Source organism: Tarenaya hassleriana, unplaced genomic scaffold (assembly GCF_000463585.1).
Source record: "Tarenaya hassleriana unplaced genomic scaffold, ASM46358v1 Cleome20, whole genome shotgun sequence".
In the NCBI taxonomy this organism is placed as follows: domain Eukaryota; kingdom Viridiplantae; phylum Streptophyta; class Magnoliopsida; order Brassicales; family Cleomaceae; genus Tarenaya; species Tarenaya hassleriana.
This window is the reverse complement of record NW_010965373.1, coordinates 1,731,902-1,749,092: the sequence shown is the minus strand read 5'-3', so window position 1 is coordinate 1,749,092 and position 17,191 is coordinate 1,731,902. Positions and strand designations below refer to the sequence as shown.

Sequence of the window (17,191 nt, the reverse complement as noted above, 5' to 3'; positions counted from 1 at the left end):
CAATTTAAACTCTATACTTTCTTATATTCTAAAAAAATCCTATACAATTATTTTATTTTCAAAATATCCTGTACTTTTAAATTTTTAACCAAAAAACCCCTGACGTCCACATGAATAAATAGAAATCCTACAAAATCCATTATAATCGCTATAATAATTTTTTCTTTAAAAAAGCTTATAAAGCTTACTCACAATCTAGAATAGTTTTCGTTTTTCATGGTTAGATAGAACAAAAATAGATTAAAACTGAAAAACCTTACTTTTATAGTAAATAGTATATTAATTCAAATAACTCTTTACATTATTCAATCATTTCTATCATATACCAGTTAGATAAAATTATAGTCGGGAGAAAATGATAGAATTGTTAAAATTATTTAGAAATTTAAATTTCCACGTGAGATAAAAGGGTATACGTGGCACACACACATATTAGGAAAACGTACAAAGAACTCCAAAATTCCATAACTAATTTATATATTTCTTTTGGGTAACAGCAAACATTCTTTTTTTTTTGTTCCTTCTCACTTTGTCAACCCCATAAAATCCCAACCTTTTAAAATAATAATAATAATAATAATAATAATAATAATAATAATAATAATAATAATAATAATAATAATAATAAATAATGCCAACATCTAAATAGAAAGAAGAGGAAAGGAGCTGCGAAGTGGCAACAAAAGCCATCGCAGCGAAAGCATAACACGTTTCAAAACGCACCGTGTGAAGGACGTTAACGTGCGCCATAAGCCATCATATTAGTAATTATCTATTGAGCGTTGCTAACGTCCGCCATCTGATCTCTAGCTGTCGCTTCTCAATCTTCTTTTTCTTCTCCTTAGTTTCCTCCTCTTCCTCTCTCTCTCTCTCTAACCAATCAAATCTTTATACACATAAGTGTATATATATATATATATATTCTCATACACAAATTCTTCTGTATATATATATATATATCCTTGAATATCCATCAGTCTTTGATCAGATACGATTTTGAGTTCTCGTAGAAGATGTTGAAGTTCATAAAATTTAAGAGTTCCAGATCAAAGTCTTCCTCTGCAAGAAAAGGTAAGAGCTTTTTTTTTTTTTTGCAGTTTCTCCATTTGTTCTCGCGCTCATCGGATCATGTAAACCTCTGTGCTGAGAGCTAAATAAAAATCTCAAAAGGGTTTTTTCAATTCTCGTTTATTTCTGCTTCTGCAATGTATTTTATATATTCGCTCACGTTTATATTCATGCGAATATATATATATATATATATATATATATATATATATGTGTATACATATGCCTGTGTATATACAGTGAGTATTTTTCTTTTCATCCCCTGAAAATCCTCAGAAGGGTGTCGAAAAGTCCGGATTTTGTTCAGTGTTGTATATCATATAGACGGCAAATTCTATCATATTATGTGTGTATTTGGGGGGGGGGGGGGGGGGTGTGTGTGTGTGTGTAATAATCATTAAGTGGATTCATATCTGACTTGTGTTCTGTCGTTTCTTCTTTTGTCAAGCAGGAAAGTCCCAGAAGGAATGCGTTAGAAACTTGACCTCCAAGGCAAGCTTGAACGAAGAGTACAAGGAAGCTTTCAGAACAAACTCCTACCTGGAAATCAAAACAAAAGCAGAAGGACAGTTGGGAAGAACACTCTGTGATCGGCTCTCTTCTTCTCCATCCTCATCATCATCTCTCGGTTTCCAAGTACATTTCACGGATTACTTGCTCGAGCCTCGCCAAGAAACCGTTCACGCCCTTATGCAAGAACTGCGTTTCCACCGTCTGGTCGTGAAGTTCTTCGATTCTAGCTCGGAGGCGTGCTATATCTGCGAGTCTATCCTCAAGTGCGTCCACCAAACACGGGCTAATCACAGGAAAATCAAAAGGGTGATCAAGATCAGCAAGAAGGTTTGTGGCGATGGTAAAAGTTCAGATCTTTCCCCTGAAAGGGTTTTCAGTCTGGTATTGGAAGAGCTTTCAAGGTTCACGTCGCTGGAAAATCCGCTGTGCAACGTAAACGAGGCCGAGTTTCGATGTTTTCACGACTCAAACGCGGAACTTCTGGCGAGATTGATGTCGAAGAGGAGAAGAATCATAAGGAAAGTAAAGTTCTTTAGATTCTTCAAGAAAGCCGGAGGCTACGGCCTGGTGATATCCCACAGCGTAACCGTGGTTGCGTTGCTGGTTTTCGCTCGGCATTCTTGCCGCACCTGCATTGCTGGCTCTATGCTCTTCAGGATTGCTGAAGAACAAGAATAAGAAGAAGAAGAAGAAAAAGATGGAGACAAAGATGATGAACAAGACGGATGTGTCGGAGGAGAAGCTCGTAACACAACTCGACATTGCAGCGAAAGGGATGTTCATACTGATGAACGATTTCGATACGCTGAGTCGGCTGGCGGGAAGATTGTCGGATGAGATAGATCACAGGAAAACAGTGGCTGCGATGTGCGTGAAGAGTCTGAAAACCGAGGTTCTGAAAGAGGCGGTGAATGAGTTCGATGCCCACGAGGAGAGGTTTTCAGAACAGCTGCAGGAGCTGGAAGAACACGTGTATCTGTGTTTCCACACCATCAACAGATCAAGAAGAATGGTGTTGGAGCAGATAACAGGACCTCCTCAAGAACTGGAGCAATGTTCTTGATTCTTTTGTTCTGTTGTTGCTTTTGTGTACAGAAGCAAGCGTAAATTAAGGGGAAAGGATTCTGACAAGAAAAACAGCGATTAATTAAAGAGGATCTATGCTTAAAGATTCTACTTTGCTCTTAATGAATCCGTTGGTTTATTATCCAATGATCCCAGAGAAAATTTGTGAAAAAGGGTTTATGAGAAATCGAGAGAATATGGTGAATCTCTTGGCATATCATATTTAATATTTTTGATTGAACCCAATCTTCTTTGTATTCCGAATTTCTGATAACTCTAAATATTTATATTCCTAAATTTATTTAAATATTTGTCTAACTGAATAAATCCGATTAAAACCTTTTGTTACTCATTTTTCCGTTTACAAATTTGTCGGTTGTCTATTACCCTTCTTTTCTTGTTTTTTAAAACATTTTTTGGCAATTATAAAAAACACTAAACTTTTTTTTATTTTAATAAAAAAAACACTGAATTTTTTATTTTATCAAATAAATATTAAATTTTTTTACTTTGACAAAATAAGCACTTAACTCTTCTACAATTTTCAAAATAAACAAAATGACTGACGTGATATGCAAACACGTTAGATTATTTTAGAAAAAATCCCCAAAAAACACTGGACTTTTCAATTTTGACCAAAAAAATATTGAACTTTATTTTTTTATCAAATAAACATTAAAAATTTTAAATGGATCTAAAAAAACACTGAATTTTATGTGATCCAAAAAATACATGAATTTTTCTCCGATTATCAAAAAAACACTGAACTTTTTTAGTGATCCAAAAAAATACATGAATTTTTTTCGATTGTAAAAAAAACTAAGAAAAATAATCTGACGTGTTTGCATATGATTGTGTCACGTCAGCCATTTTATTTAAGAGTTAAGTGTTTATTTTGTCAAACTTAAAAAGTTTAATGTTTATTTGATAAAATAAAAAGTTCAGTGTTTTTTTTAATCAAAATTTAAAAATTCAATGTTTTTTTGGAATTTTTTCATTATTTTATTTAATTTTTTTTATAATAAAAAGTTCATGTATTTTTTTTGGATGACTAAAAAAGTTCAGTGTTTTTATGATAATCGTAAAAAAGTTCATGTGTTTTTTGGATCACTTAAAAAGTAAAGTGTTTTTTTAGATTCTTTTAAAAATTTTAATATTTTTTTGATAAAAAAAATTGAAAAATTCAATATATTTTTTGGAATTTTCCCCTATCTGGTCAAATTTTATACAATTTAATAAGAGAATTGGGTTAGATTTTTGTTCGGGTTGGATGTAGGCAATCATACATGCATATTGCATTCTATCAATTTTTTTAAATATCATATAGAACAGGTTTCGGTTTTACATTTCTTTTTCGAGACAAATCAAGAATCCGTATCATAAAATCCTCGAATCAAAAGGATCATGACCATGGCGGGCCACTCGAACAATAAAACAAAACAAAGCGCGACCACTGCCTAAAACAACCTTCATCATCAAACGAGAAACTCCCAAGAAAAAAAAAAACATTATGAGAACTGAATATCGGTGGAAAAAGACTGTCCGAACGACCAAGAACCCGGAACGACGTCGTGGAAGACTAGGGTTTGGCCATCGGTGGCGGTGACGGAGAAAGAGAGGGATTGGCCGTTGAGGAAAGCGTTGGATTGCCAGTTAGCTCCCCAGTTCCGGGACATCGTCATCCATCCTGTCTTAGATCCTTTGATGGAGACAGATCTTACGGAACCAGCTCCCGCGACGTTGGAGATCAGTACGAGTTCGAAGTAGTCTCTTCCGTTCACTGTGAATCTCACTCCTCCTTTCTTGTAGCATGGCACTCTGCTTTTTCACAGTTCCATTATTCAATTAAGACTACTTAGATATTGTCTAGTGGATAAAAGAGAGAGAGAGATGAGTGGACCTTTGGAAGAGGACGGGGACGATGCCACCGCGGTAGATACCGATGTTTTCCCAAGCGGGTTGGGCCATGTCGAAGTGCTTGAGCGGCGGATTGCACCATCCGCCAGCATTGTTGGGGAGGGCGAAATTCGGTGGGCAGAAATTCGTCGCCGTCACAGTCACGGAAGCTCCCTTTCTGCACCAGCGAGGGTCCGAGGCGTAGTCGCACGTTACGCTCCGTCGTTGAAAAGAGCGGTGCTCAGTGCCGCCGTCATCGTCCCGTACCCCGTCGAGTACAGGTTCCCATATCCACATGCCCCTCCTGCAATACCAAACGCCTAATCGAACCGTAACCCGATATTTATTTAGACATTTAATTTCCCCCGTTGAAATGTTAACCGAGATGTCAAGAAAATATTTAAACTCTGTCAAAATCATAAACCTACTGTACATATAACCTGGAATGTTATGCTATTTTGACTTTTTCCGGTTAAAATGTTAACCGGATGTCAATAAAATGTTTAAACTTGGTCAAGATTGAATCCTATCCTCACCCTCCTCTCTCTTTTTTTGTAGAAATATTTCTACTCTCTCTCTCTCTCTCTCTCTCTCTCTCTCTCTCTCTCTCTCTCTCTCTCTCTCTATATATATATATATATATATATATATATTATATGTGAAATGATCTCATTTACAATATTTGATAAATCTTGTGCTCAATGATGTGAAACCAAACCGGTACGTAGTCTCCTTTGGTTCGGTTTTGGTTTTAGTATCGTAGAACGTAAATTTAAAACCGGGAAAAGAGACATAAACCAAAGTTTGCTATTACAAGAAAATGTACCCATGGTTCCTGAAGCGTCACTGCCTCCATAGAATGTGGCATGGCCATTGGTTACGCCGGAAGCCGAAAATGCATCAACTATCACCACATACAGAGAGCAAAAACCGATCAAACCCGCTAATCCAACCAGAACCTTAGCCATGATTTCGATATGAAGAAAGAAGAGGAAGAAACAAGTAGAGAAGAAGAGTTATTTCTGTTTGTGCTTTAAGGTGAAAGGTCATGGATCTTTAAATAAGTGTGGCAACAAAAACCTTACATGTGATCTTATCTTCATTTTTATCAATACATATATATTAAAAAATATTTATATATATATATACACATATATATATAGCCGACGTCTCGATCTATTTTTGTAGATATAAACATCGATATCGAGTTTCAACAAGAGCTTTTGACGTTTTTTTATAATCTATCATTTTACATACATACATACATCTTTATCTATGTAATACGATATATTTTACGGATAATTTATAGATTTCTGAACGTATGTGATTTTAATTAAACAAAAAAAAAGATTATTTCTTTTTCCAAAATGAAAAAAGAAAGAAAGAAAGAAGCATGAAGGACAACACAGAGCTATGAAACATTGTTTAAAATCCCACGTTAGATTGTGTGTTGATAGGTCTTAAAAAGTCACATGGTTTTCCCAACAGGAGGCGTGCATTCTTCGCATCCTGCCAAATTGCTGTTCAATTTAAACATTTTCCATAAAAAAAGGAAATCTTTAATATTTTAAATTACCTTTATAATATATTATATTATGTGATAACACATACCAATATAGGAATTTGTCTTCTATAATTCATTTTTTTATTTTATTGTATAGAATTTATCAAATGAAAAAAATAAAGATTAATAAGTTAACATTATATACATAGTTTTATTCTAGAATCGAACGAAACCAAACCATTCGATCAAGGCCGTCTATTAGCAGGTTCAATAGGTGCAAAAGAAACAGGACCCCTTAATTTTTGGGACCCCATATTTTAAAAAAATCTTTCTAATTATTATTATCATTAAATATTAATAATTATAGAATTAAATATTTTAAATATAATTAGTATACAAAAAGAAATAAATATTAAATTTCAAAAATTAATTACATTTCAAATTATCAATAGAAATTCAATTTTATTTTTAAAATAAAAAATAGTTATATTTATAATAAAACCTTTAAATTTATAGATTTCTTTAAAAAAATTATTATTATTATCATTAATATATAAAAAATATTACAAAATTTATTTATTATCATTAAATATTTTTATAGAAATTAATAAATTTTAAAATAAAAAAAAATTATTAATTGATATATTATATAAATTTATAATTTTTTATATTATTAATTAAATTTAATAATAATATTTTTAAATTATTTTATATAAATTGAACAGGGCCCCGAAAAAGTTTGAGACGGCCCTGCATTCGATTATAAACTTATTTTATTAAAGCCGAATTTAAACGATTTAGTTTATATAATCATTTGGGAACCGAACCAAAATCCGAAATAGTAAACCGCTAGATTTAGGTAAAGGTAGGATGATTGATTGGACATAAATTGGGGTATTCGTGCACATGTCTTGATTTTGACGATAGATGGCTGAGTTGGATATGGGTGTATATATACATACATACATATATGTATGTATATATCGTTTTTTCGGCTATTGCAAGAGATAAAATGTCGATTTAAATACTATTTTTTGCATGTCATCTGACAACAACGTTGATTGATGATGCTGGGGCAAATGTATTAATTGTTCCTAATACGGCACATGACTATGTTCTCAAACTCCTTACGTGTCGTCCAAATCACATTATATTTTTTTATATAAAAAAAAGTGAATTCCATTTCATTTTCCTGTTATGCAGAGTTTTGACGGTTGGCGTTTTACAATTCCATATTTTTTTTATTATTTTAGGTTTAGAATATTCTAAATCCGGTTTATTCCGAATCCGAACCGACTAGAATCCAATCAGACAAATTTACCCAAAGCAAAACCTGATCGAACCGGACAATCTCCCGGAAGATTGCATTCCCAAAGCCAAAATCTACAATTTATTTCCTTTTTACATTGGGGAAAAATAAATAAGATTCGGAATGAGAGCAAGAGGAAGGAGATACATTACATTACATATAGGTGTAGTTAGCACTGCGAAAGCAACTGAGCTCAACGCAAGAAGGAAACAAAGGTATCTTGTGTCTCCTCCACTTCTTGTCCTCCGACCAGAGGATCGATGGTGTTTCTCAAACCTTCGAAATCTATGGGGGAACCAGCATTGGGCAGGACGAACCCGTTGATATAGTAGGTCGGTGTAGCAGAAACCCCTCTCGAAGTGCTATACTGCACAAAGAAAGACACTGGTATGAAGAATCGCGGCTGGAAACGAAGCCTTTAACCTCGGGGAAGAAGGGTTTAAGCTGTGTTGTATTATCGATATTCGCCCTGTCAATGTTTCATATGGAACAGGACATGGAAACTAGGCGATGGAACCTCGGGATGTGGCCTTCTATGGGCTTCAGTGACCGAGAGGGCGTATCTCGAAATTCCAATTCATGACAAGTGGAAGACTTTTAACGGTGTAAAGCGAAGAAAGGGAAGCGAGAAGGGTCACCTTGAAGGAAACCCTGGTGGCAAGATCAGATTTCTTGTCGATGAATCCAGATTTGAGGGCAGAGTGATACGAGTTTCCCAGTGTGAAAGTCCCAAGCTTGACTATCTCCTCCACAACTGCAGGTCTTGACATGAGTTGGGTTTGTGCATTGTAGAACAATGCCTGTCCGAGACAAATTTCAGAGAATCATAAACAAACAAATCAAAGATATTTAAGCCTTTATTACATTTGGTTTCGAAACCACAACGAAACAGAACCAGCAAAAGAGATTAGTATACACTCCTAGAACCCGGGAAAGAGGATGACTACAAGCAAATGGTTTTACTTTTACGCCTTAAGCCATGATGAGGACCAAGAAGATTATAGCAGTACCATTTAAGGCTGGTAAAAACAGCAGCTTGCAAATTAACGTTCTCAAACAAAAACCGAATTCACCAAAGGTTCATTTCTCGAAAGATCGAACTTTTTTCTCAGAAGATTTACACCAACCGAACCTGATGCTTGAAGAACCCTTCCAGCAGTTTGAAAGTGGCATTGGCGTCCAAGGCATTCACAATGTGCAAGGCCCTCGAAGCTACGAATGCATTGTCATGGAAACTGCAAATTCAATTAAAACAAGAAATCAAAACCTCATTTCATGACTAAACACCTTCATCAACCACGCATGATTCAAACTTATAAACTAAAAACCATTAATCAGATTGAGAAACTCGAGAGATTTTGGGACTCAAAAATGAAGATCATATCAGAGTACCAAATCAGATTGAGAAGGAATCAAGCAAACGAACAACTAATTCTAAACCTATATAAGATTTTCAACCGCTTTCATTCCGAACCAGAATTTTCTCGCCAGTCAATCAGAAAACTGAAATCTAAAGGAAAATCACAGGAGAGAAATCGATTACTGACGGCAACGGGAGGAGGTGAACGACAATAGCAACGCGAGACCCGTAGTGATCAAGAGCCAATTTCAGGGGAGACCAGGCGTCTCTGCTGTCGGGACAAACCGGGTCGAAAAACACCTCGATCAGTATCGTCTCCGGGTCGACAACCCGACCCGGTGGGTACACAAATCCGTCGCGCTTCGCCGGCGGCAACACCTGCGCCCGTACGTCCGGGCAACAGAAACCGGCGACGAGGAGGAACAGCAAAGCCCTTCGAATCATTCTCTCTTCCCCTCTCTCTGGATTGATCGACTCAGCGAAGGAAGAGATTAATAGATTCAAAGATCGAAGAAGGTGCAAGCAACGGCCAGGATTGCTCGCACGCTAAGCAACATTCGCTCTCTTAATCTCCGCTGTTGATGCTGTCAGTGCTGACGTGGCAGAATCGGCTCGTGATGATCTTTTGGTTTTTTTTTCCTCGTGATGAATATATGATGGTGTCTATCCACTCGCTCACTCGATGCCAAAAGGACCAAAACATTCTTTCCGAAATCAGACACTCGCAGAGTGTCGGAATCTATCAAAAGATGGAAACTTCACGACAAAAAATACATACAAAGTGTATCTATATATATATTTCACAAAAAAAATTGTTCAAATTCATTTTCACAACCTCCGGAAAAAAAACACAAACCCGAACCAATCGAATGAAAGAATATAGCCCGAAAAAGAAACCTGGAACATCATCTGATGATCATTGATTGAAGCTCAAAGAAAGACCATGTCATGTCATGAAAGAGCCTTACCTAATCAGATGGTGCATGTATGCATGCTTAGTGCTTAGACTTTGTACTCCCCAGCACGCATCCATTTTGTAGATGACCATTTGTTTCCTTTAATCACAGGGCAACCGCCTACCAGCATCATAAAAAAAAGGTATATGAGCAAAGGTTGCGTTACACAATCCACGATCTTCAAACTTGCAACCTGATCTACGAAGAAGAACGATGGATGCGTAGTAACCAACCGTGCAAGCTTGAAGGATCCAGTGAAGCGTCGGGTCTCATGCTCCAGAAGAGCAAGGCATCGCCCATTTTCGGTTTCACAGAGAGTCCCTTTTTTCCACACTCGGACAGCTCGTTATACCACGGGACAGAAGTATAGTTCATATTGGCCGCAGGAAATACTGTTTCACCTCCTTCTTCAACATCCGACCTGTAACATAGGAAGAGAGAAAGAAGAAAGGTGGGGGATTGTGTCGAGAAAGAAGACATAATCGATAATGTTGAAACATTATCAATTACAGACAGAGACAGGAAAAGAAGAAATTCTTACAGATACATAAGCATGGTGGCCATCCGTTGCCCTCCATTCTTAGTGTTGAACTCATCGACAAAGTAATCGTAGTGAGGTTCATACTTTTGCCCCTCTTCATAGTGAAGAACTTGAAGCCCTTCTCCATTTTCTGCAAATCCCACAAGAATCTTGAGCAACATGCAATTCAAAAAGACTTCAGACCAAACAAAAATGTCAAAAGTACAAAAATTTCAACACGCTTTGATGTGGAAAACAAACTTCATTATTCATCACGGAGAGGAAGACCTTGCGATCATTCTGGCGTCAAAGGAAAGCATAATCGATACATATAACCAAAAGATATCTATGCAAATGCACAGCCACAATGTTGCTTATATAGTTTCCGAGCTATCAAATCTGATCAAAACTGTTGACAACGATACGCAAAATAAACCTCGACGAAATCAAAAGAACATCTGACACAGTGATTCCAATGCTCACATACCTACAGGAATAAAAGTGTAGTCAGCTATTCTTTTCTCGATGTCCCTGATGATTTTATCCTTTCCTCTCCTAAGGAAAGTGCCGGAGCTTGTACGCACCCTGGACACGTATAATTTCACAAACCCGGTAACGTGTTTTCTTTCCAACACATGAAATGAAACGCCTATCTAGAAAGAAAACCAGACCTGCTGTCTTTGCTCTTGCCTGTCTTGCTGTCTACAACAGATGACTTTACCATACGAGGCTTGGCGAGATCGATTAAATACTCACATTCTTCCTTGGACTGATCGACATTGATAAACCTTGGTTAGCATGAATATAGAGAATGTTACTAGCATCAATATTGTCACTATCATCAATATCGATATCATCAACAACAAAAAAAGAAACTTCTCTATCATCCTATAGTCCTAAGTTACTTCTGGCTTTCGGGTTTGAAATCGCATCAAACGCATATTAACAGAATCATTGTTGGCATAACACAATTCGGACAAAGACCTTTCAATGTCGGAATACGATTCATAGAACAGCAGACAACCAAATTCCCTAGCACTGGAGAGCTTGTTAAATGAGAAACTTTCCAAAATTTATGAACTAATCAACGGACAAGAAAGTAACTTCAACAGAGAAAACTAAGAACCAAGAACAAGATTAAGAATGCCAACCAGGAAATTATGGTAGACAAAAGCCCTAGGTTCCCAAGAAAGCACTTCCGTGTATTGTTCTCCTCTCTTCTCAATCCCCTCGCCTCTGCAGGAAGAGGGGGGGAAAACCCACAACTTGTAATGAAAGAAAAAAATCATGCACAGATCAAATATTCGCCATAGCCAATCACCTCTCCGCAGCCATTCGCCTGTACGAGGTAGAAAGATAGATCGAAGAAGACTCATCGTCGTTTACCGGGAGAGAGAAAATGCCCAGAGCCAAAAGCATTAAGAGGACAACACTTAGCATGAAGAGCATCGACAGAACTAGCATCGACGTCGACAATTTCCTGGCGCGTAAGCGCGAGGGTCTCGTCTTCGCCATCGCCGGAGTTTCCACCGGAAAATCAAAGATCCGAAGAATAATCGGTCAGATCTGGATCGGTGATCCGAATCCCAAAACCCTGATAACGAAGGTCCGAGGACTTGTGTTCCTAGTGATGTCAATGTCAAAATGAGCTAGCCGGGCAGCTCGAGGTTGGCTCGGTTTTTAGCCAGCTGGGCCGAAAAATAAAAGACCAAATAAAAACGGTTTAAATGAGCCAGTTCGCGACGAGCCCGAACCTATCCGAGCTAGCTCGGTGGGTGGGGGAGCCGGCTCGCGAGTTGACATTAAAAAAAATATTAAGGTTTTATATTTTAATTTCTTCACTTCTTCTCTTTATATAGCAAATTAAAATTCATGATATATTGATGTTCGTGTATATTTTTTGTTATATTTTGATGTTGTTATGTTGATGTTGATGTATATTTTTTGTTATATTTTGATATTGTTGTTGTATTACACTTTTTTATATTGGTTTGGTTTTGTTAATTTTTCTTGATTTAGATATAGTTTTATGGATGGTTATGTTAAATATTTTATGTTATATTGTATGACTTCAAAATATTGTTATGTAGATTTTAAATGATTAATTTTCATGTAATTTTAAAAAAAATCGAATAATTAGATAAAAATGGACTGGCTCGCGAGTCGGCTTGGAGCTCGAACAATTTGGTCTGGGTCAGAATTTTTCTAACTCGTAAAAAAACGGGTCGAACGGGCTGAACCAAAAATGAACTGGTTCGAGACGAGCCGGTCCGGACCGGTCCGAGCCAGCCCGTTTTACGTCACTTTGTCCCAAACTTTCCACTCCGATTGGATTCTCTTATTTGCAAATGCTTATTATATAGTTTTATTTTAATAATATAGGTGAAATTTTATAAGTCTGATACATCTTCCATTTTAGAAATCTTTAAATGTAAATTTTTTTAATGGAAAATGGGTTTATTTTTTCACGTAGAAATTGTAGATGTGTTATAATTTTTTTGAGTTTTGCTTAGTATTTAGTTCTATTTAATTGTTTTATAAACCTATTTTACTAAATTTTTTAATAACCGATAATATCTAGAAAACAAATTATTTTTTATTCAGTGAAATCTAAAAACGTATCCATTGTTTTAATTTTATTCGATTAACTTTTAAGATTATAATTAAAAGTTAAAAATTGTTAGTATTATACACAGTATTTTTCTCGATCCTAACTATTGTTTAATATTATATATAAGCTATTTTGTGAAATAATTTCAGAATGTTGTGCATTATTAGCTTTTCATTTTCTTGGGATTATCCTCGAAATTTTAATCTTTTTTTTTTCAAAGATTCGTATTCCATTCCTTTAAAATCACTACCCAACTGTATCAACTTTTACAAATATTTAATTTCATTCCTCGAAATTATAATCTTGAACTGTTACAAGGATTCTTATTCTACTCCTCGAAATTTTAATCTTCTTAAATATTTTCTCAACATGATAGATTTTGTCTTATATGAGATTCAGGCATATCTATAAATATTTAATTTCATTATATCTTTAAGCAAGGTAAACATGTGAATTATTAATTCGATTACTCTTTATATTTATTGAATATTTTTAGATACGTTTTTAGATTTCATTGAATAAAATATTCACCTGAATATCTGTACCTGATTATTAAAGATTTATTCAATTAAAGGTTTATCAAAACTAAAAATTGCAGTAAAACAATAACATTACTAAACTTGAAAAAAATAGAAAAACAAATGGCGTTATTAAACTAGTAACTAGCATAGTTTTTTTTTTTTGGGTAACCGGGTTTTCTGGGCCGAGGTCCAAACTAATCCCGATACCGAGAACCAGCCATATAGTTTGAATTACGCGTCTTTCCCAGTTTTATATTTTTGGATTGCGTAAAAATTATATTGATTTGATTTCTACATGGAGGAATTTTCTTGTTCGTTTAATCTTATATGCACTTCTCATCGAATCTTTTATTCTTTTAATTTAGTGTATGTGAGCTCTTACACGATCTTATTCTCTCAAGTATTAATTTGATTCAATTTTATATATTCTAACCAACATATTGATTTCTACCACCAAAAAAGATGTTGGTGCGTTGTAAAAATACCATTTTTTAATATTTTAAAACATTAGAGGTTTAGAATTATAAAAAAACTTTTTTTATGAACAATTATAAAAGATCTTGAATGAGAAAAGCTTGAAATACATACCACTAATCCACACTTATAATCTTATGATGGACACAGATGGATTAATTGATGCTCGTATCCTCAGCAAGCAATCTTGAACCGTAATTTTTTTTTACTGTAGTTGAAACTTTCTTGTGAACTGTTTCTAATATATACATCATCAATTAAACATTGTAAATCATAAAAAACCTATGCGCTACGATAATAAACAAAAAATATATGCACATTAATTTAAAACTTTGGATACCAATGCTTGATACGGTCGGTCTTGTTACTTGTCCGATCACTCGGAGAATACTTTCTTCCGTGACCTACGATCGTGTTCATCAAATTTTGGCAGTCCAAAGATCGGTCCGAACACCTTATCGATCGTTCTCTTTATGTTTCTGACGATCACGGATTGGATGAAATCAAAGCAATTGGTGTTCTCGCCATCGCCCTCGTGCTCATGTACATAAACTTCTTCCCAGTAAACGCGCCGAGAGCCTTCTCGACCAGGTAGAGGCTCTTTAACCTTCAAGAACCGTTGATTCCAACGCTTGCCGTCGTAAGGAGGAGTCGGGGTTCCATGCGGATAACGCAAGGAGACTAAGTTCTTTATAGACACTGCAGGAGACATGACGAAGAAGAAGAACTCGTTTTTCCTCGTTCGTTGTTTATGAGTTGGGACCGGTAGATGAAACAGAAGAAAAGGGTTAGCAACAAAATGGGGAGATTTAACATTGATTAAACGACCGTGGAATCATGGTCGGATTACGTTAAATGAGAATATCCTTTTTGTTGGGAGTTCTTATGACTTTTAGGGTTTATAATATGTGATGATAAGATTTGGAGATTTAGCATTTGAGGCGGAGACATCATATACGTTTCTAATTTCGTTTTTTGTTTTGTTGGGTTTAGTCATTAAGCTTATAACTTTTTAATTCAAATCTTATCTCAAAAATCTCATTTATTTTTGTATTCAAGAATTTCGAATGTTTTGTGGTTCTTAGTTCAAAGTCATTAGCTAGAAATTGGTTTGAGATCGAGATAACGAATCTAACCCTAGTGCCGATAAGATTTGTATTGTTTAATTAAATTAATTATATATAAAAAAAATAATATTGATTTTATTTATATGCATCCAATAAAATTGAGTTAATATTTATTTTTTTCCTTTTTCATCCAATTGTTAGTATTCTGATATCTATTTTTTTTATATATACTCTCATTGGTATGAAATAGAATCATTAACCGGTTTATAAAAAATCAATGAGAGCAACACTTTTTGACTTTATTAGTTTAGAAAGAATATTCATATGGACTTTTTCGTTATCCCATCTCCTCGCGCAAAAGATTAAAAATACCAAGATTTCTAACTTTATTCTATAAACTGTACGACATTTATATTATGTTGGACGTTTACAAGTTTTATAATATTTAGTGACAGTGTATAACATAATAACTTTATATGGAATTTTCCTTTTTTTTTTAAAAAAATAAGATTTTATTTTCCATCCATGGTGGCCTAGAAAGAGCGAAACTTATTATCTGGAAATTAGATAATTTCGAGAAAAAAAAAGAAATGTGGAGATTTTTTGGAGGATTTAATTTCCGTTCAAATTAATCTCGATTAACAGCAAAGGCGCATCATTAACGAAAATTAGATTACATTAAAAAAGGGTTACACTGATCACCGTTATTTATTTCCAAAACAACCAAAAAAGAAAAGAAAAAAACTTGAGGGGCAAAAACGAAAATTATGAAAAGATAAGGGAGCGAAACATAAGAAGAATCTAGCGGCGGCGATGTTTTACCTTTTTCAGGAACTAGTCGGCGGTGATGGGGGAGTCGCCGGTTTTCTGCAGAGAATCATATGCATCGGCGTGAAGATTCCCGTTTCACCTCCTCTGATCAAATAATTAACGGTTTCCACGAGCATCTTGTGAACATCGTCGGTTCCTTTCGGAGCTACTCCAATGGCGGAGAGGATCTTCACGACAATGTGGTTTCTCCAGTACGCGATCCGACCCATCTTCAGCCTTGTCCACCACGGGTTCTCCGGCGGCGCCGCCAAATCCTTCTCCTTCACGACCTCGAAACCCACTTTCCTCGCCGTCGCGGCGATGTCGGAGAAGCTCCTCAGACCAGGCAAGGCATCGCCCCTCTCGATCCCTTGTATGATCTCCACGTGCTCCGGAATCTCCGACACGAACTTGTCCGTCGTCACCCACTCGAACGACACGTACATCGAACCTGGCTTCAACACCCTGAAGATCTCGGCGTAGACCTCCTCGAGCTTGGGCGCGTGGCAAGTGGCCTCGATGGAGTACGCGCCGTCGAAGCTGTTGTCGGGAAACGGCATCTGGAGGAAGTTCCCGCAGAAAACCTCGCAGAGGCTGTCGAGACCCGCCTTCCTGTTGTGAAGGCGCGCCCTCTTCACCTGGTACTCGTTGATCGTGATTCCGACAACCTTAGCACGGGAATGAGCCGCGATGGCGCGCATCGGGCCTCCAACGCCGCAACCCACGTCGAGGATCTTGTGGCCGGGCTTGGCATCGATCAGACCTACAGTCTTCTCCTCGTGGAGACGCGTGGCCTCACGGTGGGATTTTCCGGGGATGGGGGGAGAGAAGTGGAAAGACTGTCCCCAACCCCACTCGTAGATGTCGGTGACGAGGTTGTAGAACGTGTCGACGAAGTCGGGGACCTTTTCGGTGGTCTTGATCTCCTTTGGTCGGCGGAAGAAGGACCAGTAGTTGTTGTAGTTGTCTCGGACCTTCTCGGCGGAGATGGAGCCGCCGGAGAGCTCAACGGCGGATTTCCCCTTTTGATCCGCCGGACCCAGCAGGCACAGGAACCAGTAGAGACCGCCGGCGATCAGAGCGCCGGTGAAGAACAATGCCGCAGAGTCCATTGCAGAGAGAGAGACGAGACGTTTCACCTTCGCCTCTGTACTCGTGCCTTTGTTATGGTGATTCAGTGGCTTTTATTCTTGAATATATATTGATAAAAAAAATCTAAATTAGTGAAAAATGTATGGATTATTTTATTAGAATTAAAGGAATGAAATGAAAATATAGTCAAAAGAACACTTTGGTCAAGGATATCTTTCCTACTAAACTATGTTCTTTTTGGATAAGATATCCAAAATATTTATAACTAGTATTAATTTATTATCTAAGAGATTTTAGTTTTTAAAAATATATTCGAAAAAAATCTCCCATTTTTTTTTATATCTCTTTTCTATCAGATTTCTTTTCTTTTTCTACTGTCTTGCAAATTACCACGTCAATAAGTTTTGGCATTGAAGATATTTAGT

General features: G+C 36.4%; 5 protein-coding genes across 8 annotated transcripts; 1 reads left to right on the top strand and 4 right to left on the bottom strand.

The window, feature by feature from the left end:
* The first annotated feature begins 812 nt into the window (after nt 1-812).
* On the top strand, nt 813-2,921 carry LOC104813777 (UPF0496 protein At1g20180-like). Its single transcript, XM_010541531.1, is given in 3 exon segments — nt 813-1,071; nt 1,520-2,201; nt 2,203-2,921. Coding segments are annotated over 3 exon segments (1,182 nt in total). The 5' UTR covers nt 813-1,013; the 3' UTR covers nt 2,645-2,921.
* A 1,018-nt stretch (nt 2,922-3,939) lies between these two features.
* On the bottom strand, nt 3,940-5,589 carry LOC104813775 (expansin-A11-like). Its single transcript, XM_010541530.2, is given in 4 exon segments — nt 3,940-4,464; nt 4,547-4,757; nt 4,760-4,846; nt 5,369-5,589. Coding segments are annotated over 4 exon segments (750 nt in total). The 5' UTR covers nt 5,511-5,589; the 3' UTR covers nt 3,940-4,154.
* A 1,791-nt stretch (nt 5,590-7,380) lies between these two features.
* On the bottom strand, nt 7,381-9,254 carry LOC104813773. The gene is made up of 4 exons (XM_010541525.2): nt 8,903-9,254; nt 8,488-8,590; nt 7,994-8,155; nt 7,381-7,722 (listed from the first exon to the last, which is right to left on the bottom strand). Exons 1-4 carry the CDS (start codon nt 9,157-9,159, stop codon nt 7,549-7,551), a joined length of 696 nt encoding a protein of 231 aa, XP_010539827.1. The 5' UTR covers nt 9,160-9,254; the 3' UTR covers nt 7,381-7,548.
* Nucleotides 8,504-11,867, bottom strand: LOC104813774 (probable prolyl 4-hydroxylase 3). Of its 4 annotated transcripts, none has more exons than XM_010541526.2 (8): nt 11,513-11,867; nt 11,343-11,427; nt 10,863-10,960; nt 10,679-10,776; nt 10,213-10,342; nt 9,905-10,092; nt 9,684-9,791; nt 8,504-8,590 (listed from the first exon to the last, which is right to left on the bottom strand). In XM_010541526.2, exons 1-7 carry the CDS (start codon nt 11,704-11,706, stop codon nt 9,718-9,720), a joined length of 867 nt encoding a protein of 288 aa, XP_010539828.1. In that variant the 5' UTR covers nt 11,707-11,867; the 3' UTR covers nt 8,504-8,590; nt 9,684-9,717. The 4 variants fall into 4 exon arrangements, with proteins under 4 accessions (XP_010539828.1, XP_010539831.1, XP_010539830.1 ...); XM_010541529.2 differs by having other exon boundaries at nt 10,863-10,979; nt 11,513-11,660; XM_010541528.2 differs by lacking the exon at nt 8,504-8,590 and adding an exon at nt 9,367-9,454.
* Nucleotides 11,868-15,502: 3,635 nt separating this feature from the next.
* LOC104813772 (24-methylenesterol C-methyltransferase 2-like) lies at nt 15,503-16,827 on the bottom strand. Its single transcript, XM_010541524.1, has one exon. It carries the CDS (start codon nt 16,784-16,786, stop codon nt 15,692-15,694), a length of 1,095 nt encoding a protein of 364 aa, XP_010539826.1. The 5' UTR covers nt 16,787-16,827; the 3' UTR covers nt 15,503-15,691.
* Between the last annotated feature and the right edge of the window lie 364 nt (nt 16,828-17,191).

Bases quoted from the DNA above. Each gene is read 5' to 3' on its own strand.
- LOC104813773 (XM_010541525.2), bottom strand. From the start codon at position 9,159: ATGATTCGAAGGGCTTTGCTGTTCCTCCTCGTCGCCGGTTTCTGTTGC. The intron at 8,591-8,902 runs GTCAGTAATCGA...TTGAATTTGCAG, and splicing joins GTTCACCTCCTCCCGTTGCC to TTTCCATGACAATGCATTCG. The intron at 8,156-8,487 runs GTTCGGTTGGTG...TGTCTCGGACAG, and splicing joins AAGGGTTCTTCAAGCATCAG to GCATTGTTCTACAATGCACA.
- LOC104813774 (XM_010541526.2), bottom strand. From the start codon at position 11,706: ATGGCGAAGACGAGACCCTCGCGCTTACGCGCCAGGAAATTGTCGACG. The intron at 11,428-11,512 runs GTGATTGGCTAT...CTCTTCCTGCAG, and splicing joins AGGCGAATGGCTGCGGAGAG to AGGCGAGGGGATTGAGAAGA. The intron at 10,343-10,678 runs GTATGTGAGCAT...TGGGATTTGCAG, and splicing joins CTACACTTTTATTCCTGTAG to AAAATGGAGAAGGGCTTCAA.
- LOC104813772 (XM_010541524.1), bottom strand. From the start codon at position 16,786: ATGGACTCTGCGGCATTGTTCTTCACCGGCGCTCTGATCGCCGGCGGT.